This window comes from Ctenopharyngodon idella, chromosome 17 (genome assembly GCF_019924925.1).
Source record: "Ctenopharyngodon idella isolate HZGC_01 chromosome 17, HZGC01, whole genome shotgun sequence".
Taxonomy (NCBI): Eukaryota; Metazoa; Chordata; class Actinopteri; order Cypriniformes; family Xenocyprididae; genus Ctenopharyngodon; species Ctenopharyngodon idella.
The window spans coordinates 23,945,677-23,970,676 of NC_067236.1; the positions used below are offsets into that span (position 1 = coordinate 23,945,677).

Below are 25,000 nucleotides of genomic sequence, written 5' to 3' on the forward strand. Positions count from 1 at the left end.
CTGGGATTGCCTGTCTAGGTAGGCAGCACACTAGGTTTTGGAACGGATCTATAGTGTAGGCTAGACTGAGGTCAGCACGATTTTTTTTAATGGTTTTGAAATAAGTCTCTTCTGCTCACCACGATCAAAAATACAGTAAAAATAGTGAAATAATATTTCAATGTAAATCAGCTGTTTTCAATGTGAATGTTTAGTAAAGTGTAATTTATTCCTGTGATCAAAGCTGAATTTTCAGCATCATTACTCCAGTCTTCAGTGTCACATGATCCTTCAGAAATCATTCTGATATGATGATTTGATGATCAAGAAACATTTATGATTATTATCAATGTTGAAAACAGTTCATATTTTTGTGGAAACGGTGATACATTTTATTTTAAAATGTATATAAAGTTCAAAAGAACAGCATTTATTTGAAATAGAATCTTTTGTAACATTATAAATGTCTTTACTGTCACTTTTGATGAGTTTAATGCATCATTGATAAATAAAAGTATTAATTTATTTATTATAAAAATCGTACTGACACCAAACTTTTGAACGGTGTATGTATGGTAGGGTATGACCTCATATTATGTGAGAAACTACATGTAAAATAATTAATAAATAAATAAATAAAAGTTAGAAAGTGATTAAAAATTGTGGAAAAAGAAATAGTAAATAAAATACAAAAAATTAATAATAAAGCACAAAAGAACTTTCAAATATTGTAAAATAAAATATTAAATAAACAAATAAATACAATATAGTATAAATAAATAAATGAATAAATTAAAATAAGCAATTAAAAAATGATTAAAAATTGTCAAAAAAGAAATAGTGGTAAAATACTAAAAATAAATTATGTGCCAAAACAACTTCAAAGTATTGTAAAATAAAATAGAAAATATATAAATAAATACAATTTTGTATAAATAAATAAAATATAACAAATGAAAATAAGTAAATAAATAAATATTGCAGGACTATTTAAGTGAATTTTTAAAAAAAAAATTAAAGGTGATTAAAAATTGCGGGAAAAGAAATAGTAAATAAAATACTGAAACAATAATAAAGCACAATAGAACTTTCAAGAATTGTAAAATAAAATATTAAAGAAAGAAAAAAGAAAGAAAACAGTATAAATAATTGAATGAATGAATAAATACAATTTAGTATAAAAATATAAAAATAAGTAAAATCAATATTGCAGAATTATTTAAGCGGATCTAAAAAAAAAAGGTGATTAAAAATTGTGGGAAAAGAAATAGTAAATAAAATACTAAAAAAAAAAAAAAAAAAAGCACAAAAGAACTTTCAAGTACTGTAAAATAAAATATAAGAACAATTTTTGTTGTCTGTGTGTGTGTGTGTGTGTGTGTGTGTGTGTGTGTGTGTGTGTGTGTGTGTGTTTATGCAGTGTGTGTGTTGACCTCCTCGCGTCTCCTGGCACCACATGATATGCGGTTATTAAATCAAGGAAGTTCTGTTTGGATTTTCTTGGGGAGTTTTAGAGCAGTATTTGGTCTCTGCATTCCACCGTATCGTTCGTTGCTCATTAATGAGATCAGATGGGATCACTCACACCAGCGCCAGCTTTACTGTAAATACAACACGCTTTTTAATGGATAATAATGAGTGTGTGTTAGATTCTGATGTGATATTGAAGAGAATGTGCTCTGATCAGCTGCTCCGTTAATGAGGTTTTACTCCGATGATCACTGTGATTATATATGTGAAAACATCTGTGATCTGTAGATGTTGGCTGGTGTTTTTCTCCAACATTGGCATGATTTGGAGTTATCACAGCCTGATGAAAGTTAAACGCATGCGAAACGCTCTTAACTCTTTCAGCCAGTTGAAGTTAGTTTAAATGTTTATTTCGCCCCTTTGAGTTCTGCGCTTCACACTAATGCATTTGCTGTTTGTAAAAGCCGGTTTTAAACGCTGTTGTCTTTTCTCAGCAGAAAAGCTCCATGTGTTCAACAACATCCTTGATGTGTTCAGACTGCTTTATTTGCTTTAGTCTGTCTGGATTGTGTAACCAGGTGTTCTGGGAGAGTTTTTATTCTTCAACACTGAACAGGAAGTTGGCGTACGGTCACACAATACTCGGAAGATCTTTTGTGCCATCTTTTGTGTTATTTATTATTTATTTTTCCACAATTTTTAATCACCTTTTAACCCTTTTTTTATTTTTTTTTAAATTTGCTTAAATAGTCCTGAAATATTGATTTTTATATTTTTATACTATATTTTATTTATTTATTTATACAGTCTATTTATTTATTTATTTTATATTTTATTTTATAATACTTGAAAGATCTTTTGTGCCACATTATTTTTTAGTATTTTATTTACCATTTATTTTTCCACGATTTTTTATCATCTTATAACTTTTTTTGAAATTCACTTAAATAGTCCTGAAATATTTATTTACTTATTTTTATTTTCTATACTATATTTTATTCATTTATACTATATTTTATTTTATTTATTTTATATTTTATTTTACAATACTTGGTAGTTCTTTTGTACCACATTATTTTTTAGTATTTTATTTATTATTTCTTTTTCCACAATTTTTTAATGACCTTTTTACTTTTTTTAAATCCTGCAATACTGATTTTACTTATTTTTATATTTCTAAATTTTATTTTTTATTTTTTCATTTATTTATACTATGATTTATTTATTTATTTTATATTTTATGTTACAATACAATAATTTAAGTTCTTTTGTGCCATATTATTATGTAGTATTTTGTTCACTATTTTTTTAATCACAATTTTTAATCAACTTTTATATATATATTTTTTTAAAATTCACTTAAATAGCCCTGCAATATTTATTTTATTTATTTACTTATTTTTATTTGTTATATTTTATTTATGTGCACTAAAATTTATTTATACTATATTTTATTTATATATTTTCTATTTTATTTTACAATACAGTTATTTTTTGGCACATACTTTTTTTTAAAAATTATTTTATCACTATTTCTTTTCCCACAATTTTTAATCACTTTTTAACATCCATTCATTCATACTATATTTTATTTTTATATTTTATTTATTTTACATTTAGTTTCTCACATAATATGAAGTCATAAACATTTCTAAATTACTTTCATCTGTAATAGACAATTATGGGTAATATTATAGCAGCATTTGAGACACTTTAAACACGCAACTTTATATCTCTGAATCTATCTTTAATCTGATTGGTGATTCAGATCATTTCTCCAGTCAGCCTGAGGGTCTGTTATCTCTGTTCTCATTTGATCTGTTCTTCACAACCCTTTCGTTTCTCTGTCTCTCTGTAGATCTTGATTTGGTGGTGTTATAGTTGCCGTCGCTTCACTTTTGAGTCTCTTACTATCTCACAATGATCTCTAATCACGTGTCCGACACACATTTATCAAGCTGACCGCTCCTGATGACAGCTATGGACCAGGATGAATGACGTTCCCCCTGTAAAGCTCTGGGTTTTCAGCACTCGTACCTGAACGCGCTTGAGAATAGCCATGCGTCCAGAGATCTGAGCGAGTGTGAAGAGGAGAGATGTTCTGCTTGTCATCTTCTCAACATCCTCCTGTTATCTCTAGTCATCATTCTTAAGTGTGTGTTTATCTGGCCGTGGGGAGTGAAGCAAGATGACGTCTGCCAGACGCAGAAGAAATGTGAGCGTCGTGTCTGTCTGAAGATGTTCATTTCATCACATTCACTTGGCATATGTTTGTATGGTACTTTCCCTGCTGTATTTTCAGAGGTAAAACCTGTGGCTGAGTTTAATAGTGGTTGGTTTACAGATCAAGATTTTACTTCACGTCTGTTAGATTGGAGGTGATCTATACAGTGTTGTTAATGTTAACTAAAACTAAATCTGGAGGACAAGGTTATGAGGTGTATAATGTGAATGCTTGGCAAAAGAGATGCGTCTTTAATCTAGATTTAAACTGGGCAAGTGAGTCCAGTTGTTATTCCAGGCTGTTCCAGAGTTTAGATGTGAAACGTGAAAGATCCAAACGCTCTCCCTCCTTTAATGAGCTTAGTATCATCAGCATAACAGTGGAAACTAATTCCATGATTTCTAATATTACCACCAGCAGCATGTATATTGAAAATAGCAGAGGGCCTAACACAGAGCCTTGCTGCACTCCATAATTCTCGCAGACCGATCAGCGCATGACATGAAAGCACCACGAGAGTGCTGAGAGTCATATGCTCTCCAAACACTCCGATGTCACACGGCAATCGGTCCGCGCAGCTCTGATGCATCTCGAACAAGCCTTCCATCAACAATGGCGGACGTTGCGTTACTAATGTTGCTCATGGCTTTGCGAACCTACGTCGGCATCCAAACAGGGGTATCTGTCAACTTGGATAATTGAGATATTTAATCTGGTTGTGATTAAATCTATAACTGAGTATCATCAGAATAACAGAGGAAACTAATTTCATGTTTTCTAATAATACAACCAACAGAAAATGGCAGAGGGCCTAACACAGAGCCTTGCTGCACTCCATGTTTTACTGACGTTAACTTGGATAATTCCCCATTTAAATAAGCAAAATGGTGACCGTCTGATAGATACGATCTAAACCACGTTAACGCCTGTCCCTGAATACCAGTGTGATTTTGTAGTCGATCTAAGAGTATGTCATGATCTATAGTGTCGAACGCAGCACTGAGATCAAGTAACACTAGTATTGAGATACAGCCTTGGTCAGAAGCTAGAAGTAAGTCATTTGTAATTTTAACGAGCGTAGTTTCTGTGCTATGATGAGGCCTGAATCCTGACTGAAATTTTTCATAGATATAATTTTTTTTTTTTTTCCGGGAAGGAGCACAATTGAGCGGACACAAGAAAATGACAAAAGAACCTAATGAAATTATTAAAACTTTAACTAAAATTAAAATGGAAACTGAAAATATAGATATAGAAGCTATATATAAAAATTCAAAATATTAATAAATGCTATAATAGTATAGAAATAACCCTGGATCTATATTCTAGAGTAAGCTGTGAATATGCTTCTGAAATATACAATTTTAGTTTAAATTGTCTTAAACTACGCTGAAAAAATTTTTTTACTCAGAAATCACTAGTAAATTTAACAAATAATTAAAAAGAAATGGCAAGAAACACATTGAATTAAATGTGAAATTTTGAAGTAGAAAGACTGAAATAGTATTTTTTTTTTTTGTAAGGGTTCAACTAAAACTAAAACTGAAACTAAAAACATTTTTGTTATTTGAATAACTGAAATAATTTTCATTTTGTTTAACTTGATGTACTAAAATAGAAATTAATAAAAACTATATAGACACATTTACAAAAACTATTAAACATGACAAAAACAAATACTAAAACTTTAACTAGAATTGAAATGAAAATGGAAAAAATGAAAACTAATTCAAAATAATAATAAAAATTACAATAGTATCACAATGATACTAAAATAACACTTGGTGAAACATACTCCAATAATTTTTTTTACAGTGATCCTATTTAAAAAAAAAAAAAAAAAAAACTTTTTTAATAGACAAAACATAGGAAAGAAAACAGTGTTGTCAAATTCCATACACATTATTTAACAGATGCATCTGTCTTGCGGTCAGCCACATTCACACTCACTCAGAAGCGTCTGAGAGTTTTGCTGAAGACGTCATGGCCAGACGAGCGCTGACATCATTAGCTGCTGATGTCACCTGCCCCGGTCCTGCTGTAGCATGTGTTGTTTACTTGCTGTGGTTTCGTCCCGTCGTGTCTTACAGGTCTGTGCATGTCGACACGCCACAGTATCCTTCTCTGATGCATGAACCACAAACAAACGCTGCATGCTGGGAAGCCCCGATTATGAGTTTGGAAGGTGTAATTATGTGATGATGTCGAGTGATTTTGGTCAGACAAACATGAGCACTTTGGGATCTTTTCACTTACTGGTAAACACAAGAACTAAATGAAGAGCAAATGAGGAGAATTAGTGTGACTGATGTTTTAACTTAAGCTTTTATTATATACAAAAATAATAGTATATAAATTATATAATACTAAGTTGTGTTAGCTTGTAAAATAAAAATACTGTAAAAATAGTGTAATATTATTTCAATGTAAAACAGCTGTTTTCTATGTGAATATATAGTAAACTGTAATTTATTCCTGTGATCAAAGCTGAATTTTCAGCATCATTACTCCAGTCTTCAGTGTCACATGATCCTTCAGAAATCATTGTAATTGCTGCTCAAGAAACATTTCTGATTATTATCATCAGTGTTTGGAAACAATTTCATATTTTTGTGGAAACCGTGATACATTGTTTCAGAATTCTTTGATGAAAAGAACAGCGGTTATTTGAAACAGAATCTTTTGTAACATTATAAAAGTAACGTTTCAGCGCTAGTGTACATTCAGACCTGTGACCCATTTTTGTGTCACGACCCGCTGGAAATCTGGGACACTTGGTCTCCTCCTGGGCCTGGATTCAACAACGTTCCCGTCCAGAGAGCGCTTCGGAAAGTTTGTATGTGTAAAGTGATGCCGTTCTCTTTTTTCTCCACTTTTGTTTAGTTTATTGAAGATGCAGCAGTTGTTTATTTACTTAATTGAGCTTGCGTGATATTTGGTGGTTAGGTGGGAGACGGAGGCCTGAGCTCATGGAGCTGGAATGCTAATGGCAGCCGTCCTTCCGGAATGCCGTGCTTCCCCTCCGTCTCTCTCTCTCTCTCCTGTGGTTGATGCGAGAGACCCCAGTCATCTCTTCCAGATGCTTCTAACCCTGCAGAATCACTTTCTCTTCATCTCTACTGCTTGTCTTAGTTTTCACAGACACGCACACGCTCTCAAACGCTGTGAGGATTCATCTCTGGCCGTTCCTGTTTCTGACACAATTATTTAGACATTGTTTAATTTATTTAGAAATGTATTTAGAGGTTTTGTTTATTTGGAAATTTATTTACAAACATTTAGTCAGAAAGTAAATTATAAATTAATTTTACAAATTTATTTAGAAATGTAATTATTTAGAATTTTATTTAGTCAGTACTGAGTGATGGCTATATTTAGGCCAAATCTGAATCCATGTTTCTCTCTCTGGTTGGTTATTTATGTATGTTATGTATGTATGGCAATGTTATGTATATACAATGTTATATATGTTACCGGCAATGTGTGAAATCCGGCATTGTATAGAATGCCTAGGGAATATATAGAATGCCTGAAGTTTGTAGGCAAAGTATGAAATGGTTTATATTTCACACTTTTCCTAGGCATTCTATACAATGCTAAAGGGCCAGCCGGCTTATTATTCTGTATAATACCTAGGTAATGTATAGAATGCCTAGGAGAAGTATGCAACATAATCACAAAAACCAGACATTTCATACTTTGCCCACAAACTTCACGCATTCTATATATTCCCTATGCATTCTTTACAATACCTGCTTTTCACACATTGCCGGACACACACACATATATATAGGTATATATGTATGTGTGTGTATATATATATATAGGCATGTATTTATGTATGTATGTATGTATGGTATATATGTATGCATGTATTTTGTGTATGTATGGTACATATGTATGCATGTATGTTATATTTGTATGTATGTATGTATGGTGTGTGTGTGTGTATATATAATGTGTATATATATATATATATATATATGTATGTGTGTGTATGTAGTATGTATGTTACGCATATATGTATGGTATGTATGGTGTGGGTGTGTGTGTGTGTGTGTGTGTGTGTGTGTGTGTATGTATGTATGTGTGTGTATATATATATATATATATATATATATATATATATATATATGTATATGTATATATGTGTGTGTGTGTGTATATGTAGTATGAATGTTTGTATTTATGTATGTATGTAGTACGTATGTATTTAAACAGGGCTCCCAATGTCATTGATTCTTATCAAAGAATATTTCATGTCACATTTTGATTAGAATTTTTTTTATTCTAAATATTTAAAGGTTTTTAAAATATTAATGATTTACAGAGGGCTGTTTATTATTTATTTATTCTATTAATTTTTATATTATTTTTTGTGATTACATTTGTTGTCGATGATGGTGTAGAAATTATGCAGTTCAACTTATTACATATACTATTTTATATGTATTGTATATCTCATTTTTTTTGTGAGAAGAAAGCATCCCTACAGCTTCTGAAGCAGTGTTGTACTGTAGCATTACATAAAAAGTAAGTGTCATTTTAACATCAGTGTACACCAGAGGGGTTAGGGTTTCAGGTGGGCCTACATTAGGTTTATTTAACAACAGAAATTGAATAATCAGATATAAAAATGAAACGGTGCTTAGTCTTCACTGTATAAACTGATTTTTATTAAAGCTACAAAAGTTATTTAGTCAAGAGCAGAGAGTGATTTTCTTTTGTTTAGTCTTTTGTTGTTTGATTAACATTAAGCACACTGACGGAAGCAGGTTTATTAGGCTGCTGTCACTTTAAGAGCTGCACGGATTCGATATATAGTGATGCGCGCTTTCTTTCTCAACTGTTTACTCCACTTAAGACTGAACTGACTGTGTTTATGTGAATATACGCACCAAGATGGGCATTTTGACATAATTTTGTGTGTATTTGGCCATATAAGCTGCAAAAGAGAACTGAATTTGGGATTACGCGCTGGGATTACGGGCTTTCTGTGTGAGTAGTTTGCATTTAATAACATTAAGCATGTCACACATATGTAACAGTCGTGTATCCAGTCTACTCTCAGTCTGTGTCAACCTAAAACTTGAACTTTTTGTGATCTTTTGGAGTATTAAAATCATCCAGTTATCACAAGCTGTTGTGATATGCATATCGATATATCGATAATTTAGATATATTGTGCAGCTCTGACATGTATTGACATATTAAATGACATATATTGAGGTTTAAGATCATATCAGCCACTCTTAAACAGTTCATTAAAAGTCGTGCCATAATACCTGATACCAGTGCCTGAGATCTTCACTCCTACAGCTGTTGAATTCTTGATTCTGATTGGTTGACCGACATTCCAGTGTGATGATTAATTATCTTTAATTGCTGTGAAGTCATTCCAGGTTTGTTGAGCGCATTATAGTTGCTTATCACGTCTTTCTGAACCGGTAATGAGCTGTTTAAAGCAAAGACAGTTAATCTGAGTCATAAACGAGTGTTTAGAGATGAAAACCAGTTATGCGTTACATTCTGAGGTTTTTATGCTTAGGGCTTGGGGGTTTTAACATTGAAGCACATGATTATACACTGAAAAATATTTGATGTAGAACAACTTTCTCTCAGAAATTGCTTGTAAATACTCTTTTTATTTATTTATTTATTTTTACAGTGTACCGCATTACATTTGCAATGAGTATCAGCTCTAAAACTGAATCCTGTTTTAGATGTTTCCCGCAATGAATGAGATGCTTTGAGTTTCTCTCTATGATCTAATGCTGAATCAGGGAGCAGTGACCCAAAACACAACAGGAACTCAACAAATGACTGAATCAAACACAGCAAATTCCACATTCTAGAAGGTCTGAGTCAGATTTCTGAGCTCAGCTGCTCTGAATGTCAGTCTTGATCTAAAACAGGCCATTCATGAGGACGAAAGTTGTATATGTAGTACAGTCTACTTTACCTGCGTACAGTAAAAAACAATATACACTCTTAAAAATAAAGGTTGCAAAAGGAAGTTTGTACTGCACAGTGATGCCATAGAAGAACCATGTTTTGGTTTCCCAAAGAACCTTTCAGGGAACAGTTCTTAAAAGAACCATTTTTTTCTTGTGTAGAATGTTTTAAAAAACATTCTTAAAAAATGTTTATATCATTGCAAACATCTAAACTACACTCTAAAAAATGCTGGGTTAAAAACAACCCAAGTTGGGTTGAAAATGGACGAACCCAGCGAATGGGTTGTTTTAACCAGCGGTTAAGTTGATTTAACCAGCGATTGGGTTGATTTAACCAGCAGTTGAGTTGATTTAACCCAGCGAATGGGTTGATTTAACCAGCGGTTGTTGTTTTAACCCAGTGATTGGGTTGTTTTAACCAGCGGTTTAGTTTATTTAACCCAGCGAATGGGTTGATTTAATCAGCGGTTGAGTTGATTTAACCCAGCGATTGGGTTGATTTAACCAGTGGTTGTTGTTTTAACCCAGTGATTGGGTTGTTTTAACAAGCGGTTGAGTTGATTTAACCCAGCGAATGGGTTGATTTAACTAGCGGTTATTGTTTTAACCCAGCGAATGGGTTGATTTAACTAGCGGTTATTGTTTTAACCCAGCGAATGGGTTGTTTTAACCAGTGATTGGGTTGTTTTTAACCCAGCGAACGGGGTTGATTTAACCAGCGGTTGTTGTTTTAACCCAGCGATTGGGTTGTTTTAACCAGCGGTTGAGTTGATTTAACCCAGCGAATGGGTTGATTTAACCAGCGGTTGTTGTTTTAACCCAATGATTGGGTTGTTTTAACCAGCGGTTTAGTTTATTTAACCCAGCGAATGGGTTGATTTAATCAGCGGTTGAGTTGATTTAACCCAGCGATTGGGTTGATTTAACCAGCGGTTGTTGTTTTAACCCAGTGATTGGGTTGTTTTAACAAGCGGTTGAGTTGATTTAACCCAGCGAATGGGTTGATTTAACTAGCGGTTATTGTTTTAACCCAGAGAATGGGTTGATTTAACTAGCGGTTATTGTTTTAACCCAGCGAATGGGTTGTTTTAACCAGTGATTGGGTTGTTTTTAACCCAGCGAACGGGGTTGATTTAACCAGCGGTTGTTGTTTTAACCCAGTGATTGGGTTGTTTTAACAAGCGGTTGAGTTGATTTAACCAGCGGCTGTTGTTTTAACCCAGCGGTTGAGTTGATTTAACCCAGCGAATGGGTTGCTTTAACCAGCGGCTGTTGTTTTAACCCAGCAATTGGGTTGTTTTAACCAGCGATTGGGTTGATTTAACCCAGCAGCTGGGTTAAGTTTTTGTGCAACCTGCTGGGTAGTTTTATGTAACTCAACTAGTGTTTAAAAATTACTGTATTGTTTGCTTAAAATGAACCCAAAATATGTTGAAAATGAACATTTATTGAATGATAATTAAACAATTATCATTTATTAAATTGCTTATTAATAAATGTTTATTAAATGATTATTATTGTTTCCTCTAGTAATTATGTGTCTGATATTTAATTTCCAACCTATTGTAGGTTCATTTTAATTCAGCCATATAGTCATTTTTAAACAATAGTTGGGTTAAATAAAACTACCCAACAGGTTTGGCAAACATTTAACCCAACTGCTGGGTTTGTCCATTTTCAACCCAACTTGGGTTGTTTTTATCTTAGCACGTATATTATTCGCACATCTCTCTCTATATAAAATTGGATATATGTTATATCTAACTTTATCCACATACATACAGTAGTGATGTTCAGTTCTTGAATGAATCATTATTTTAAGTCAGTAACCAGTCAAGTCGGTTCACAGAATTGAACTAAACTGAACTTTAGTTCCAGGTTGATGATGCAAGATGCACTGAAGTAGCACTGAATGAGCCAAGGAGCCTGTCCAAATGGGTCACCGAACCAGTTCAAAATGAATGAATCAAAGAGAACTCTGGAAAACTTTGACCGTTAGAACCGACTCATTTGGTTCTTCTTGAGTCTGATGTGACCAAAAAGCTGACTTTCAACTCTGCCTTTAGGTTTGATTCATTCATGTTTGATTCAGTTCGATTCTGTGAACCGGCTCGCCTTAAAAGAGAGATTCATTCAAGAATTGAACATCACTAACACACAGTTCACTCACAAACAGTGATATATGCTGTACAGCAAATCTCACCTGCTTGATTGTTTATATCATCTCAAAACTATATTATCAGCTCTACTCTGATTAATGCAACTACAAGGAATGAAGATATTAAGATAAACACTAACTTGCTGCTTTGAAACAAATACAATTGGCTTGACTTGACCAGGTTTCCTGACTGCATGTGTGTGAATGTAACACTCAACCAGCAGAAAACACAGTGTTTTATGTGTGTGTTTCTCAGAGTTGTCTACGTAACGAGCGCGACTACGAGAGCGTGGTGCTGATGAGACTGAGACAAGCTGAAGAGAGGAAGAGGCTGATCGAGGAGATGAAGAGGGAGGAAGAGCAGGAGACGGCGTGACCTCATACAGACTCACTTTTACCTTTTGATTTTACACCCGAACATCAATAAAGCCTTTTTGGAATAAACATTTTTGCCTTGAATATTTATATGCCACTTTTCTATGGCAGGAGTATCATGATGTATATATTATACAATACAGATGATTCCAGAGCAGATTCACAGAAATGAACAATGTTTATGTTGCAAAATTCTATTTCAGATTTGATTCTGCTGTAAAGCAGCTCTACAGACGACAGTGTCATTCAGTTCAATGTTGATTCAGTTCTGTTCAATAACTGTCGATCGATGTTGCAAAGTTCTTCAATTAAGTTAAATTCTGCTATAAGCAGCTCTACAGAAGACAATAGTGTCATTATTATATTATTCTGTTATTATTATCTATTATCTGTCATTATAAATATTCTGATACAACAAGAACATGAAGAAATATGGAAATGAAAACAGTTCCCAGTCAAATAAAGACTGAATCAATGCAGACTGAATGTCTGAATGTTAAAATATTTTTTCATCTATTGCAGTGACATTCAGTCATTTTAAAGTGCTTTACTGACTCAGATCTCTCTGTAGTATCTGGATGTTTGTGTCGGAGACTTGTTTTCTCATCCAGGACCTTTATTTTGACACCTTCAAATGGAGATGCGCGCAGACTTCAATAATGTACGCCGGCTCATTTACATCCATCATGAAGGTAGTTGTGAATAAATGATCAGTGGAGATGTAATGTGACACACAAGTTGCTTTTTCCTGATGAGATTTAATTTTCATGCATGATATTTTTTGGTTTCTCAGAGCACTAATATCTTTTCTCAATGCATGTGACGGAATGGACTTAAACACTTCCTCTCTGCTGACTTTGACAGTGAAGGTTTGAGACGGCGTGTGTTTTTGTGGCATCATCAGCCAGTCCTGCGGCTCGAGAGTCGTTAGTCACATGGCATTTACGGCGCAGGTGATTGGCTCAGAAAGTTCTATGATGGCAGTAAGAATTCCAAATCTGCCTTTGAGATGAACGTGAATGTGAGCAGATATAACTCCAGGTAATGTAGACATCCTTGGTGACGGCCAAAATGAAATTAAGCAGTGCATTTTGATAAATGTGCCAAAAAAAAAATTAATTTGCACCAATTAATTATTTACAAGAGCAATTAGAAATGCATTCTGATTTTCATGCTGTGTTTCTGCTTCTGGTTGTGTTTTGCATGCATGTCCGGTCCACATTCGGTCCTCATGTCATCTACACACCATCAGACCGCAGTGATCAGACTCCATCACCAGATTTCCAGTTAGTCACTTTTCTTAGAACACTTTTCTTCTGCTCCTTCTATCCATCATCCTCGCGGCCGTCACATGTTTCTGTTTACTTCTGTGGGCTTTTCTTTTATATTCCTGGAAAGAAGAGGAACACACAGAGTCTCGTTCACATTATAACACAGGAAACACAATTACAGCCGTCCTCAGGAGAACCGAGCAGGAACCGCAGTCCGCTCCGTCTTCAGCCGGCATGCCACGCCGGATCACAAGAGGCGGAAAAACATGCAAATGTTGCATAACTTCATTTATAATTTATCTTTTAGTTTTAACATTTTTTGTTTGCCACTAAAAATCAAAGTGACACATTTCAGAGAACAAATGCAGATACTTTATTCTACTACATTTTTAATTACAGAGTCTCACACAATCATACAGATGTCAAGATTCAACACACACAAAATATATATATACATTTACATATTCTGTAAACAAATTTAAGACTTTATATATAACAAAGAATTCAAATAATTAAAACAAATTCTAAAAACTGATGTTTCATTGCAAAGCATTTATTTAAGACAAAACCAAGTTGATAAAGAATATAGAGATGCTATAGATGCACATGAACACACTACTGATGTTCCCATTTATATTACTACAATCACAAAAAGAACTTTCCTTCCATACAGAAGTGTCCAAATGAATCAGAAAGCACATTCTGATGGTATTATTAATAATATTGCTCATTCAGACACAGATTTCAAATACATTTCTTGAGATAATTTCATCTCACATGTAGCTTCATTTCTTATATAAAATCTCTTATCTTATATCGTTTACCTGGAATACAAGACACAATGGAGTCACAGCGTGTTACTGGTCTCTTTATGAAGACACCAAACCAGCGTCTGTCCGACCCCCGTCATGCTAACAACTCTGTATCCGATCTTGTCGAGTTTGTCTAAGACGAGTCTCGGCGGTTCATCCACATGATACTCTGAGCTGTTAGACACACAGATATCACATAAACATGATTTAATTTGTGATTTAGTTAAAGATAACAAGCTATCTAAGCCTGGGCTTCAGCCTGTGATGTTGATCTAAGTGTCGAGAACTTAAACGTGTCGACTCTGATCTATATGCTCGTGCACTTAAACATATTTGTTTGAGAAATAACTACGAACACTTACAAGTTGTTTCCCAGTAGGAGACAGAGACAGACAGACTGACTGATTGATTGACTGATTGATTTAGTGCTTGATAGATAGACAGACACTTACAAGTTGTTTCCCAGCATGGTGGTTTTCCGGGCTCCGAGGTAGTTCATGATAGACGGATCTGAATATTCATCTCCAACCATGGTGGGCCCCGTCTCCTGAAACAAACACAAACATGGTTTCTCCACTTAAAGGATTAGTTCACTTTCAAATGAAAATTAACCCAAGATTTACTCACCCTCAAGCCATCCTAGGTGTATATGACTTTCTTCTTTTTAGCTAGATATTTTACTTCATAACTTGTTAAATATGGATATTTTTTCACACAAGTGCATCATTTCTCTTCAGAAGGCCTTTATTAACCCCCAGGAGCCGTGTGGAGTACGTTTATGATGGATGGATGTGGATGGAGACACTTTCTTCAGCTCATACTCATTGATCCTGCTCACTACCATTATAAAGCTCGGAGGCGTCAGGATATTTATTAATATATCCCCGACTGTGTTCATCAGAAAGAAGAAAGTCAAATACACCTAGGATGGCTTGAGGGTGAGTAAAGCTTGGGCTAATTTTCATTTGAAAGTAAACTAATCCCTTAAAGACGACACGAAATGGAAGTTGCGCTGGTCTTTTCTTCCCTATTGTGCTGTATATCCAAGTGAAACTGCTTCTCAAACAAGAACAAATGTAGGGCGGGGCTTGATTTTATCTGTGGGGAATTGATTGGATGGTTGTGGTTTGCTATTGGTGGATCTCATGTGAGTGACAGTTTGCCCCGCCCTCGTCATCAGAGAAGAGATGTCGCTGTGAAAGGGAGGGGAAGTTATTCTGATTCAAGATTACGAGGAATTTAAAAATAATAATGATGTGCAAGGTTAAATCATGTATAATGAATTCTGCAATATTCATTTTGATTTCATGGTGGCTGTATGTGTTTTTGTCTTCATTTCCAACACTATTTTATCAATGCAAATGTCTTTTGTCATTTTTTTTTCTTGTAAAATGTGTTTACATCTTTGATTTATGCATGATCTAATGCAAAACACATGCATCACACATGTTAATAACAAATCCTGTGCATTTAAATATTTGTTGTGTCTGAATCTGTCAACACCAAATGATTCACTTTCATTTTGTTTCAGCAGTTCATGACAGATCACACGGTCAGGTGCACGAGCTGCTCATGCACGTAATGCAACATTAAACTTTTTAATTTGAATATAATGATTCAGAACGCATCATGCAATGACACATCATGCAAGACTCACAGACCTCATGTCAACGCTTCTCTTGTGCACATGCAGGCTACTTATATAACAACAACTCCAGTGCAGAAACAGACATGCACCTGTAATCCTCTAATATCATAATCGCTGCTGTCACTAATACTCATGTACGCTGTGTCGCGCGCTTCTCAATAGTGCTCACGCATGTGTCGCGCGCTGCTCGTGTTTTATACGCACCAGTCTTATCTGTGTGCTGATGAGGATGTACGGCATCCCGGCGTCAGGTCGGGCAACTTTCCAGCGGAATATCGAGGAGGGTCTCGGATGCGTCGCGTCTGTCTCCGCGCTGAGTTCGGCTCGTGTGCGCGCTCCCAGCGGAATGCGGAAACACCCACCGCGCTCCACCAATCAGTGCCTGCGGGCTGTTAGTGGAATGCGGAAACACCCACCGCGCGCCACCAATCAGCGTCCTCCAAATAAGAACGCGCTTTGGATACAAACACTCCAGATTTTATTCATTAATGTTCTAGATAATTGAATATTATCTGGTTTATTAATCTTCTGCCTGGACAAAACCCTGACCAGACCATCCTAAATTAATGCTATTTCATTCGTGCATAGAGAAAAGTTGATATTAGGTGTCATTCTGTGATGTTATGGGAGTTTTGTAAAGACCTGAACACACACAGCCTGAGCTTGTTAATTGTAAGGTTCTTTTTCATATTACAGCATTTCGAGGCTTATTTCTTTGATTTCTTTTCAACCTTGGTGGTTGGACTTTTCATTTCCTTTTGGCAGAATTGCTAATTTCCTTCTAAAAGCAGTTCTAATCACTGTAATATGAGGTTCTAGTCTCTTAGAGCGCTGAGGAAATGAAGCTATCCCATCTGAACAACAGCACGAGCTTGATAACATCAGTAATAACACAGATCACAAAGCCTTCATCTGTGCTGCATTTACATCTGCTCTGATCATGTTGAAAAATCAGTGAGCAACACGATACTGTAACACGTTAATACTGAAACACCGTTAACACTCGCAGGCATGTCTGCATTAGTGTATACAGTAGTTACTTACTGAGAACTGTACTGTACTCACTGTATCCTATTGTTGAAGAATATTTATGTCATGACAACTCAGAGTGTTTGGCATGGTAATGGATATGACAATGTTGATATGTTTGGTCTTGGCGGAATAGATCTGCTACTCTGCTGCTGCTGCTGTTATTGCTGCTGTGCTTGTTGCTGCTGCTGTTGATTATTGCTGCTGCTGCTGCTGGTTAATGCTGCTGCTTGTTGTTGCTTCTGCTGCTGTTATTGCTGCTGCTTCTGTTGGTTATTGCTGCTGCTGTTATTGCTGCTGCTTCTGTTGGTTATTGCTGCTGCTGTTATTGCTGCTGCTTCTGTTGGTTATTGCTGCTGCTGTTATTGCTGCTGCTTCTGTTGGTTATTGCTGCTGTTGTTATTGCTGCTGCTTCTGTTGGTTATTGCTGCTGCTGCTGTTGATTATTGCTGCTGTTGGTTATTGCTGCTGCTGTTATTGCTGCTGCTTCTGTTGGTTATTGCTGCTGCTGCTGTTGATTATTGCTGCTGTTGGTTATTGCTGCTGCTGTTATTGCTGCTGATTCTGTTGGTTATTGCTGCTGTTGTTATTGCTGCTGCTTCTGTTGGTTATTGCTGCTGCTGCTGTTGATTATTGCTGCTGTTGGTTATTGCTGCTGCTGTTATTGCTGCTGCTGTTATTGCTGCTGCTTCTGTTGGTTATTGCTGCTGTTGTTATTGCTGCTGCTTCTGTTGGTTATTGCTGCTGCTGCTGTTGATTATTGCTGCTGTTGGTTATTGCTGCTGCTGTTATTGCTGCTGCTTCTGTTGGTTATTGCTGCTGCTGCTGTTGATTATTGCTGCTGTTGGTTATTGCTGCTGCTGTTATTGCTGCTGATTCTGTTGGTTATTGCTGCTGTTGTTATTGCTGCTGCTTCTGTTGGTTATTGCTGCTGCTGCTGTTGATTATTGCTGCTGTTGGTTATTGCTGCTGCTGTTATTGCTGCTGCTGTTATTGCTGCTGCTTCTGTTGGTTATTGCTGCTGTTGTTATTGCTGCTGCTTCTGTTGGTTATTGCTGCTGCTGCTGTTGATTATTGCTGCTGTTGGTTATTGCTGCTGCTGTTATTGCTGTTGCTTCTGTTGGTTATTGCTGCTGTTGTTATTGCTGCTGATTCTGTTGGTTATTGCTGCTGCTGCTGTTGATTATTGCTGCTGTTGGTTATTGCTGCTGCTGTTATTGCTGCTGCTTCTGTTGGTTATTGCTGCTGTTGTTATTGCTGCTGATTCTGTTGGTTATTGCTGCTGCTGTTATTGCTGCTGCTGTTATTGCTGCTGCTTCTGTTGGTTATTGCTGCTGCTGTTATTGCTGCTTATTCTGTTGGTTATTGCTGCTGCTGCTGTTAGTTATTGCTGCTGCTGCTGCTGTTATTGCTGTTGCTGTTGATTATTGCTGCTGCTGTTAGTTATTGCTGCTGCTGCTGCTGTTATTGCTGTTGCTGTTGATTATTGCTGCTGCTGCTGTTGGTTATTGCTGCTGCTGCTGCTGCTGCTGTTTTTGCTGCTGCTGTTGGTTATTGCTGCTGCTGCTGCTGTTGTTATTACTGCTGCTGCTGCTGCTGCTGTTTTTGCTGCTGCTGTTGGTTATTGCTGCTGCTGCTTCAGAGCGAGTACGAGACTTGTTACTGCCAGTAGGTTCTCAACTTGGAAATTAAATGGTTATTTTGCATGTCTTATTAATTTTAAACTTTTTATATGCTATATACTGTGTGTGCATACAGAAAAGCTGCATTGTGTGAACATGTTAAGTGTGCTATACTGAAGTGTTAAAAAACCCTTTTTGGTTCCCCAAAGAATGTTTCAGTGAACAGTTCTGAAAATAACTTTTTTTGCTTTTTGTAAGTGTGAAAAATCTAAACTTTAGTGGAATGGAAAGATTCAATGGATGTTAAAGGTTCTGTACAACCATCAATCGCAATAAAGAACCTTGATTTTTAAGAATGTATAAACATTCTAGACAAATCATATGTTTTGTAACAAACATATGCCAGATATGGAGCAATTTTATCTTTACAATTGATAGATATTCATCAACATTTTAGACTCAATATACAAAATATGAGAAAGATGAACACGAGATCCTGGACATACTTTTAAGCAGTGTTTAGTGGATTATTCTCTAAATATATTTCAGAAATATTTAAGCTGTGTTTTGGTACTGCGGACCAGAAGAGCTTTGTTTCTTTTAAGCAAAGAAAACAGGAAACCGCAGAGCGTGAATCTTAAGACTCCAAAACTCTTTTTCTGTTATTACCGACCGTCATGCCAAAACATGTTCTTGGAGTTCCACCAACTTCCTGTGTCTCCTGCAGTGACTTCCTGCCCGTATCTCTGGGTTATTTTATTAAGTGAAGGTCACTATCGCCATATTTCAGGTGATAGATTGCTTTCCTTGGCCTGGAGGAAGTGGTTTAGAGCCAGAGCGAAGGTCGTTTCCAGACTTTCACACCACCGTTTCTTTTTTCAAGCCTTTTGTGATTTTTTTTTAACACACATTTATTTTCATTCAGAGAAACTGTCCAGTCTATTGTCATTACTGTCCTCCAATCTGAACAGACTAAGCAGAGTCTGAATGATGCCCTATAAATAATATAAAAATAAAACTAGAACTGTACGTATACCTTTAATGAATGTTCAATCTCATTGTTGGCTTATTTTTCATTTACAAAATTAAAGCCAAAACTATATATTGTGCATGTCATGTTTTTATATTCTGATGTGTATCAAGATTATGTGTATTGGCTCAGAATCAGTTGGCAAGATGAAGAATGTCAGCTTTCTATTTTAAAGGTTCTCTCCTGAATTGAGAGGAAAACCTGCTTCACACATTCTGAGGAAGGAAAAGAGCCTCATTTCCCGCGTTGACTGATTTATGTACTGCATGTACAGTTATAAAAGAAACACCCTTAACAAACTGTTACTTACTTTTGCTATTTTGAGAAGTTTTTGTGAGCTAAAGGTTTTGTGAGGTTAATTGTTGCATGCCTTTTATGTGCTCAATATTGTAAAGTTGTAAATAAAACAGATTATTGGAGTACGTCTTACAAAAAATGTCACAAAATAATTTCACACTTAATTCAATGTTTTACTTGCCATTACTTTGTATGTATTTGTGAAATTTACTGGCAATTTCCGATTGAAAATTGTTTCAAAGCCATTTTTTGGTGCAGATTTGTATTATTAATTTGCTCTAGTATAGGGGGCCATTTACACAACACCATTTTCAACTAAAAACTGAAAACTTTTTATGCATTTTGGCCGTTCATTTACACGACAATGGCGTTTCGAGGGCCTGAAAATGCAAACTTTTGAAAACGGGTTTCAAAGTGCAAGTTTTTGAAAACGATAGCGTTATCGCCTCAATGTAAACTACAAAAACGCTCATTCGTGAAAACTGTGACATCATGCGCATGCGTGTTACATGTTCATTCTATAGGCGTGTAGTGTTTCTTTACATAGTGACATCGCCATCTACTGGCCTGACAGCAGAATTCACGGATCCGTGTGAACGGGGATCATTTTGACAGCGTTGTCGTCTTACACAAACCTTTTTTTGCATTGTACTAACAAACTAGAACAGTAAATCATGAACAAACATCACTTAAGTTGAGCTTTTGTTGGTTAAACTGAGGAAGAGTCGTTATTTTACTCTAATTAACACTCAGCAGTCTGTTTGCTGTAAGACTGTGGAGGAGGATCGTGTCGTATCTCATGCATCTGAAGCTCTTCTCAGGCCAGAATGCCGTGACAACTTCATTACTTTTATATGTTCCTCAAGAGAGAACAAAGATAGAGCTGCGATTCAGTGCCAAATATCACGTCAGACATGACATGTATATTATAAAAGGTCTGATTCTCTATTAAAAAGAGCAGATATGTGTGCTGCATCATGAATATCCATTTATTCCTTTATAATGGATTATGGAAAACACACATCGCTGGTCTATATTACTCAAGACTTCATTCTTTTTGGAGAAGGAATCAGTTTTCATGCTTCTTAAATGAACGCTCTGAACATTTTATATGATGATCACTTTTAGGAATCCTGAGAGTGTTTGTGTTTATGAACATCACTGAGTCTCCAGGGTGTTTAATTTACACAGACTCACAACAGGTAAGACTTTATTTGTGCTGTACAACAAGCAGCTTAACAGTTTCTAATATAGGACAGTAAACAGACAGAACACTCATTTTTGAACGACGACTACTTTTACATGCACCCTCATAATGCAATTATAATGAAATTTAGGCAATATTGTGATTAAACTTTACCTCATGCAAGCACAATACTTTGAGCAAATTGATGCAATTAAACTCATAATCGTAGCAACCATAATTGTAGTAAAACGTGATGTATGCAGATTTTAATCTCAATAAACAGCACTTGCATCTCTGATCAAAGTGCACATGTGCATTTTTAGGGTCCAAAGAACCGTCTTGGCCAATAACACACCGACAGTATGTGACTGTATGTGAGTTTTGTGCTTTATGCGTATGTGAATAATAGCAGTAAATATAACCACAATTCTTAACGAATAATCAGAATAATGAAAATTGCATGTTAGAGGTTTGCTCGTGTCATATAATCATCTTACTGCGATTAATGCCACCTTCACATGCTATCGGAATTATCATAAATCGACGTTTCCTAGTTGGAAGTCGTATTTACTACTGGGAAAGTTCCGAGTTGGACGGGCCATAAACTTTAAATATGGCGGAGGAGATGTGAACAATTGCTACTGTGACTGACTGTTGTTCTTTATTATTTTTGTCTAGGGATGCACTGAAATTAACATTTTGGCCGATACCGATAACCGATAATTCTTTATACTCGAAAGCCGATAACCGATATATTGGCCGATAAATCTAAATAAAAAATTTTATATAATATTTGAGAGCCTGATTACAAAAACAAAAGTCTCATATTAAAAGCCATGTCCCAATCACACAATTATAATGTTCTCATTATAATATTATGTAGCTTATATGACAGACTTGTGCTGTACTTAACTGTATTTTCCTTTTTGAAGTGATTTCAAGAAATGCAAAACCATAATGGCGGACAGTGTGCATCTGAAGTGTCTCAGCTGAAGGAAATAATCCATTATTTATCGGCTTTAATATATCGGCCAAATTTTCTTATCGGGCCGATAACGAAAACATTAAAAATTAACATATATTGGCCGATACCGATATGGTGGCTGATATATCATGCATCACTAGTCACTAGCTATGTTTTCATCTGAAGTTGTGAATTTAACTTATGCGCAAAAAAGGAATATGGCATAAAACATTTGTGAATAAAGCAGTGTTTCCATCCCATGTGTTTAAGAGAACAAAATCACCACTTCCTGGGAAATTGGCTCAGAATATCAGTAATAAAACTGTAAGTTGCTGCAATCAGGCTCTTTTTCCCTCCATCATAAATGAGTTTGTTTCATAGCATCTCAGAACGCTGTCATGTGATCTTGCGTTCGGATGCTGGTGTTTGGGAACACAATCATGTGAGACGCTTCCTGAGGGAATTAAATCAAATCATTCTGATGACAGACTTTGACTGAGATGTTTCAGAACCACCAAACCAACATCTGAGATGGTGCGATGGGATTGGTCCGCTGGTTAGTCCAGTTATCCAATCACAGCCTCTGCTGCGGCAAAGTCACGTGAGGTTTTGAGGGATTTATTCGGTAAATGTGTTTCCATCATAACATGGAAATGTGCCATATTGCTATACTAACAGCACACACAAATATTGAGTAAAACAGCCCATTTTTGTTATATATTTAGCATCATGGTGGTGAGTTTGCACAGGAAGAAACAAATTTTCTTTGTAAAATGTTAAATTGTTTGACACTGAGAATCTGTGAGGTGATTTTCCCAAGATGCTCAACTCTGTTTATATTTGATTTAAATCTGTCAAAATGTCTTCTGCCTAATATGATGAAATGCACTTAAAGTAGGTAATTAATCTTGTTTTTAAACAAATGTTCTCTTGATTTCAGCTTTTTGGATGTAGAAACAGGAAGCCTCCCGTCTCTGAACACGGGTCACGGTTCCTGACGTGTATCTTTCACGTGCAGCTCGTGAAGTAAAGCAGACAGATAAGATGGCGTTGGCTTAAGTGACAATGATGTAATTGTACTACTGCTTTGAGAAGAACCATATGTCTGTAGGGTCCTGTGAATTTCTTGCTCTCTCATGCTCGTAAATCAAAATCAGAGGAGGGAGTTGGAGAACGTGACTGCAGGGGCCCGTGAGCGTCGTCCCCAGACTCGCGGCGTGATGCGTATCTTTACAGGATTAGCGACTGTGGGAGGTCATGGTTGGCGGGAGACCAGATGTGGATCCGTTGTTGCAGTTCTTTTTAAAGCAAGTGTCAGATAAGTGAGTGAGTGAGTAAATCTTTATATTTAATGATGCTTGATGCCGAACATTTTGCTCACTTCACGTTGTTTGATGCATGCAAAAATACTAACATTAGGCATTTTCTGTGAAGCTGCTTTGAAACAATATGCATTGTAAAAAAGCACTATACAAATAAACTTGAAGCGCATTCAAATTTAGCATCGATCATATGAACCTTTCTCTATTTCGCCATCACAAATGTGGGTAACCACTGTAACGTTTGGCTGTAGAAATGGCACGATGAAGGAGAAAACAACAAGAATTATCTTTATAATAGCAAATACTCAGGAATATTCAGGAAACAGAAATAATAAAGCACAACTATGCAACATAAACAAGACGGAGCAACAAACAAAGAAAACTAATGGCTTAAATACACAAGGGAGGATAATAAACTGAAACTGAAACAGGTGCGCAACTTAATCAGTAACTAAGGAAACTAATTAGTGGTGGGAAAATGAAAACAAAAGAAACTAGAATTAAACCAAAACAGAACATACACGTGACAAACACGCTTACACTGCAAATCTTAATGTTTGTTTCCAAACAGGTTTCCTGAACACTGAAGTTAAGAAACATTGATTTATATTTTGTAATCTGAAATTAAATGCAAAGGAAAAATAGCAACAGTGAACTGAAATTAAACATGACTATTCATTTTAAATAAGTGTATTTAGTCCACAAAAATAGTCAGGTGACTCTTATTTTGTCCAACTATTGGCAGATGGCAGTTTTCTGGAAACATGTTTGAAAACAGACATTATTTTTGCAATTCTGTTCATCAGTTGACACAAAATGCAATATTTCATGACAAAAAAAGCTGTTACACTTTTAATGTATTTCACACAAAGACAAAAGCCAGTTGATTTGAAAATGTAAATGTGAACAGAAATGTAATATCAGCACTTCATGCACAAATGCTTGCATTACACATCATTTTGAATTAGAGCTAACTGTTACGAAAAAGAAGTATACTTCAGGTTCATTTTATGAAGTATACTTAAGTAATGTTCAAGTATATTTTTAAGTATACTTTTTAAGTATACTAATATCAATGTACTTGTAGTAAACTTATAGGTGTACTATTTCAATACTGCTTGGGACTAAATTGGCCCACTTTTTAGTATATAACAGTATGCGTTTAAGTGTGTAACAGTAAACTTTAAGTGCACAACTACTTGTTCACAACTACGTTTCTCATTTGTACTGCATCTGTACTAAATAAGTATACTAGTAGTTTACTATTTTAATACTTGTAGAACTTTTTTTAGTTTATGAAAGTACACTTTGAAGTGTACTGTAGATTTATACTGCAAGTATACTTGTAGGTTGTAAGATTCAATATTTTCAAACAATGTAAGTTTATAAGACAGTATGTTAGCCTATGTAAAAAAAAGTATTTAATATGCTAGTCAATCAGAAGATTAAACATAACTACAAGCCAAGTATACTTAGAATACTTAATTATACTTTTGACATAGGAAACATGTTTAAAAACAGCTATTATTTTTGCAATTCTGTTCATCATTTGGTACAATATACAATATTTCATGACAAAATGCATAAACTTTAATGGGATAGTTCACCCAAAAATGAAAATTTGATGTTTATCTGCTTACCCCCAGCGCATCCAAG

The 25,000-nt window shown here is 35.4% G+C and overlaps 2 protein-coding genes and 1 long non-coding RNA gene across 6 annotated transcripts in view; 2 read left to right on the top strand and 1 right to left on the bottom strand.

Annotated features, from left to right (window-relative positions):
- Nucleotides 1–12,232, top strand: part of LOC127498429 (dnaJ homolog subfamily C member 17-like) — a 56,447-nt gene extending 44,215 nt beyond the window's left edge. The window contains exon 11 of the mRNA XM_051867759.1: nt 12,045–12,232. Within this exon, the coding sequence (XP_051723719.1) occupies nt 12,045–12,164 (120 nt within the window). The 3' untranslated portion in view covers nt 12,165–12,232. The remainder of the gene's footprint in view (nt 1–12,044) is intronic.
- A 669-nt stretch (nt 12,233–12,901) lies between these two features.
- Nucleotides 12,902–16,267, bottom strand: LOC127498436 (GTP cyclohydrolase 1 feedback regulatory protein). 2 transcript variants are annotated; one of them, XM_051867767.1, is made up of 4 exons: nt 16,099–16,267; nt 14,699–14,793; nt 14,259–14,420; nt 12,902–13,553 (listed from the first exon to the last, which is right to left on the bottom strand). In XM_051867767.1, the coding sequence occupies exons 1-3, from the start codon at nt 16,132–16,134 to the stop codon at nt 14,282–14,284; spliced, it is 270 nt and encodes an 89-aa protein (XP_051723727.1). In that variant the 5' UTR covers nt 16,135–16,267; the 3' UTR covers nt 12,902–13,553; nt 14,259–14,281. The 2 variants fall into 2 exon arrangements, with proteins under 2 accessions (XP_051723727.1, XP_051723726.1); XM_051867766.1 differs by lacking the exon at nt 12,902–13,553 and having other exon boundaries at nt 13,784–14,420.
- A 6,855-nt stretch (nt 16,268–23,122) lies between these two features.
- Nucleotides 23,123–25,000, top strand: part of LOC127498440 (uncharacterized) — a 4,603-nt gene continuing 2,725 nt past the window's right edge. For 2 of the 3 annotated variants that reach the window (XR_007925884.1, XR_007925883.1), the window contains exon 1: nt 23,123–23,344. This is a non-coding gene — a long non-coding RNA (uncharacterized LOC127498440). Of the gene's footprint in view, nt 23,353–25,000 lie in introns of all 3 variants that reach the window. The other variant, XR_007925885.1, reaches the window with a different exon arrangement.

Bases quoted from the DNA above. Each gene is read 5' to 3' on its own strand.
- LOC127498436 (XM_051867767.1), bottom strand. From the start codon at position 16,134: ATGCCGTACATCCTCATCAGCACACAGATAAGACTG. The intron at 14,794-16,098 runs GTGCGTATAAAA...TGTTTGTTTCAG, and splicing joins TCAGCACACAGATAAGACTG to GAGACGGGGCCCACCATGGT. The intron at 14,421-14,698 runs GTAAGTGTCTGT...TGTGTCTAACAG, and splicing joins ACCATGCTGGGAAACAACTT to CTCAGAGTATCATGTGGATG.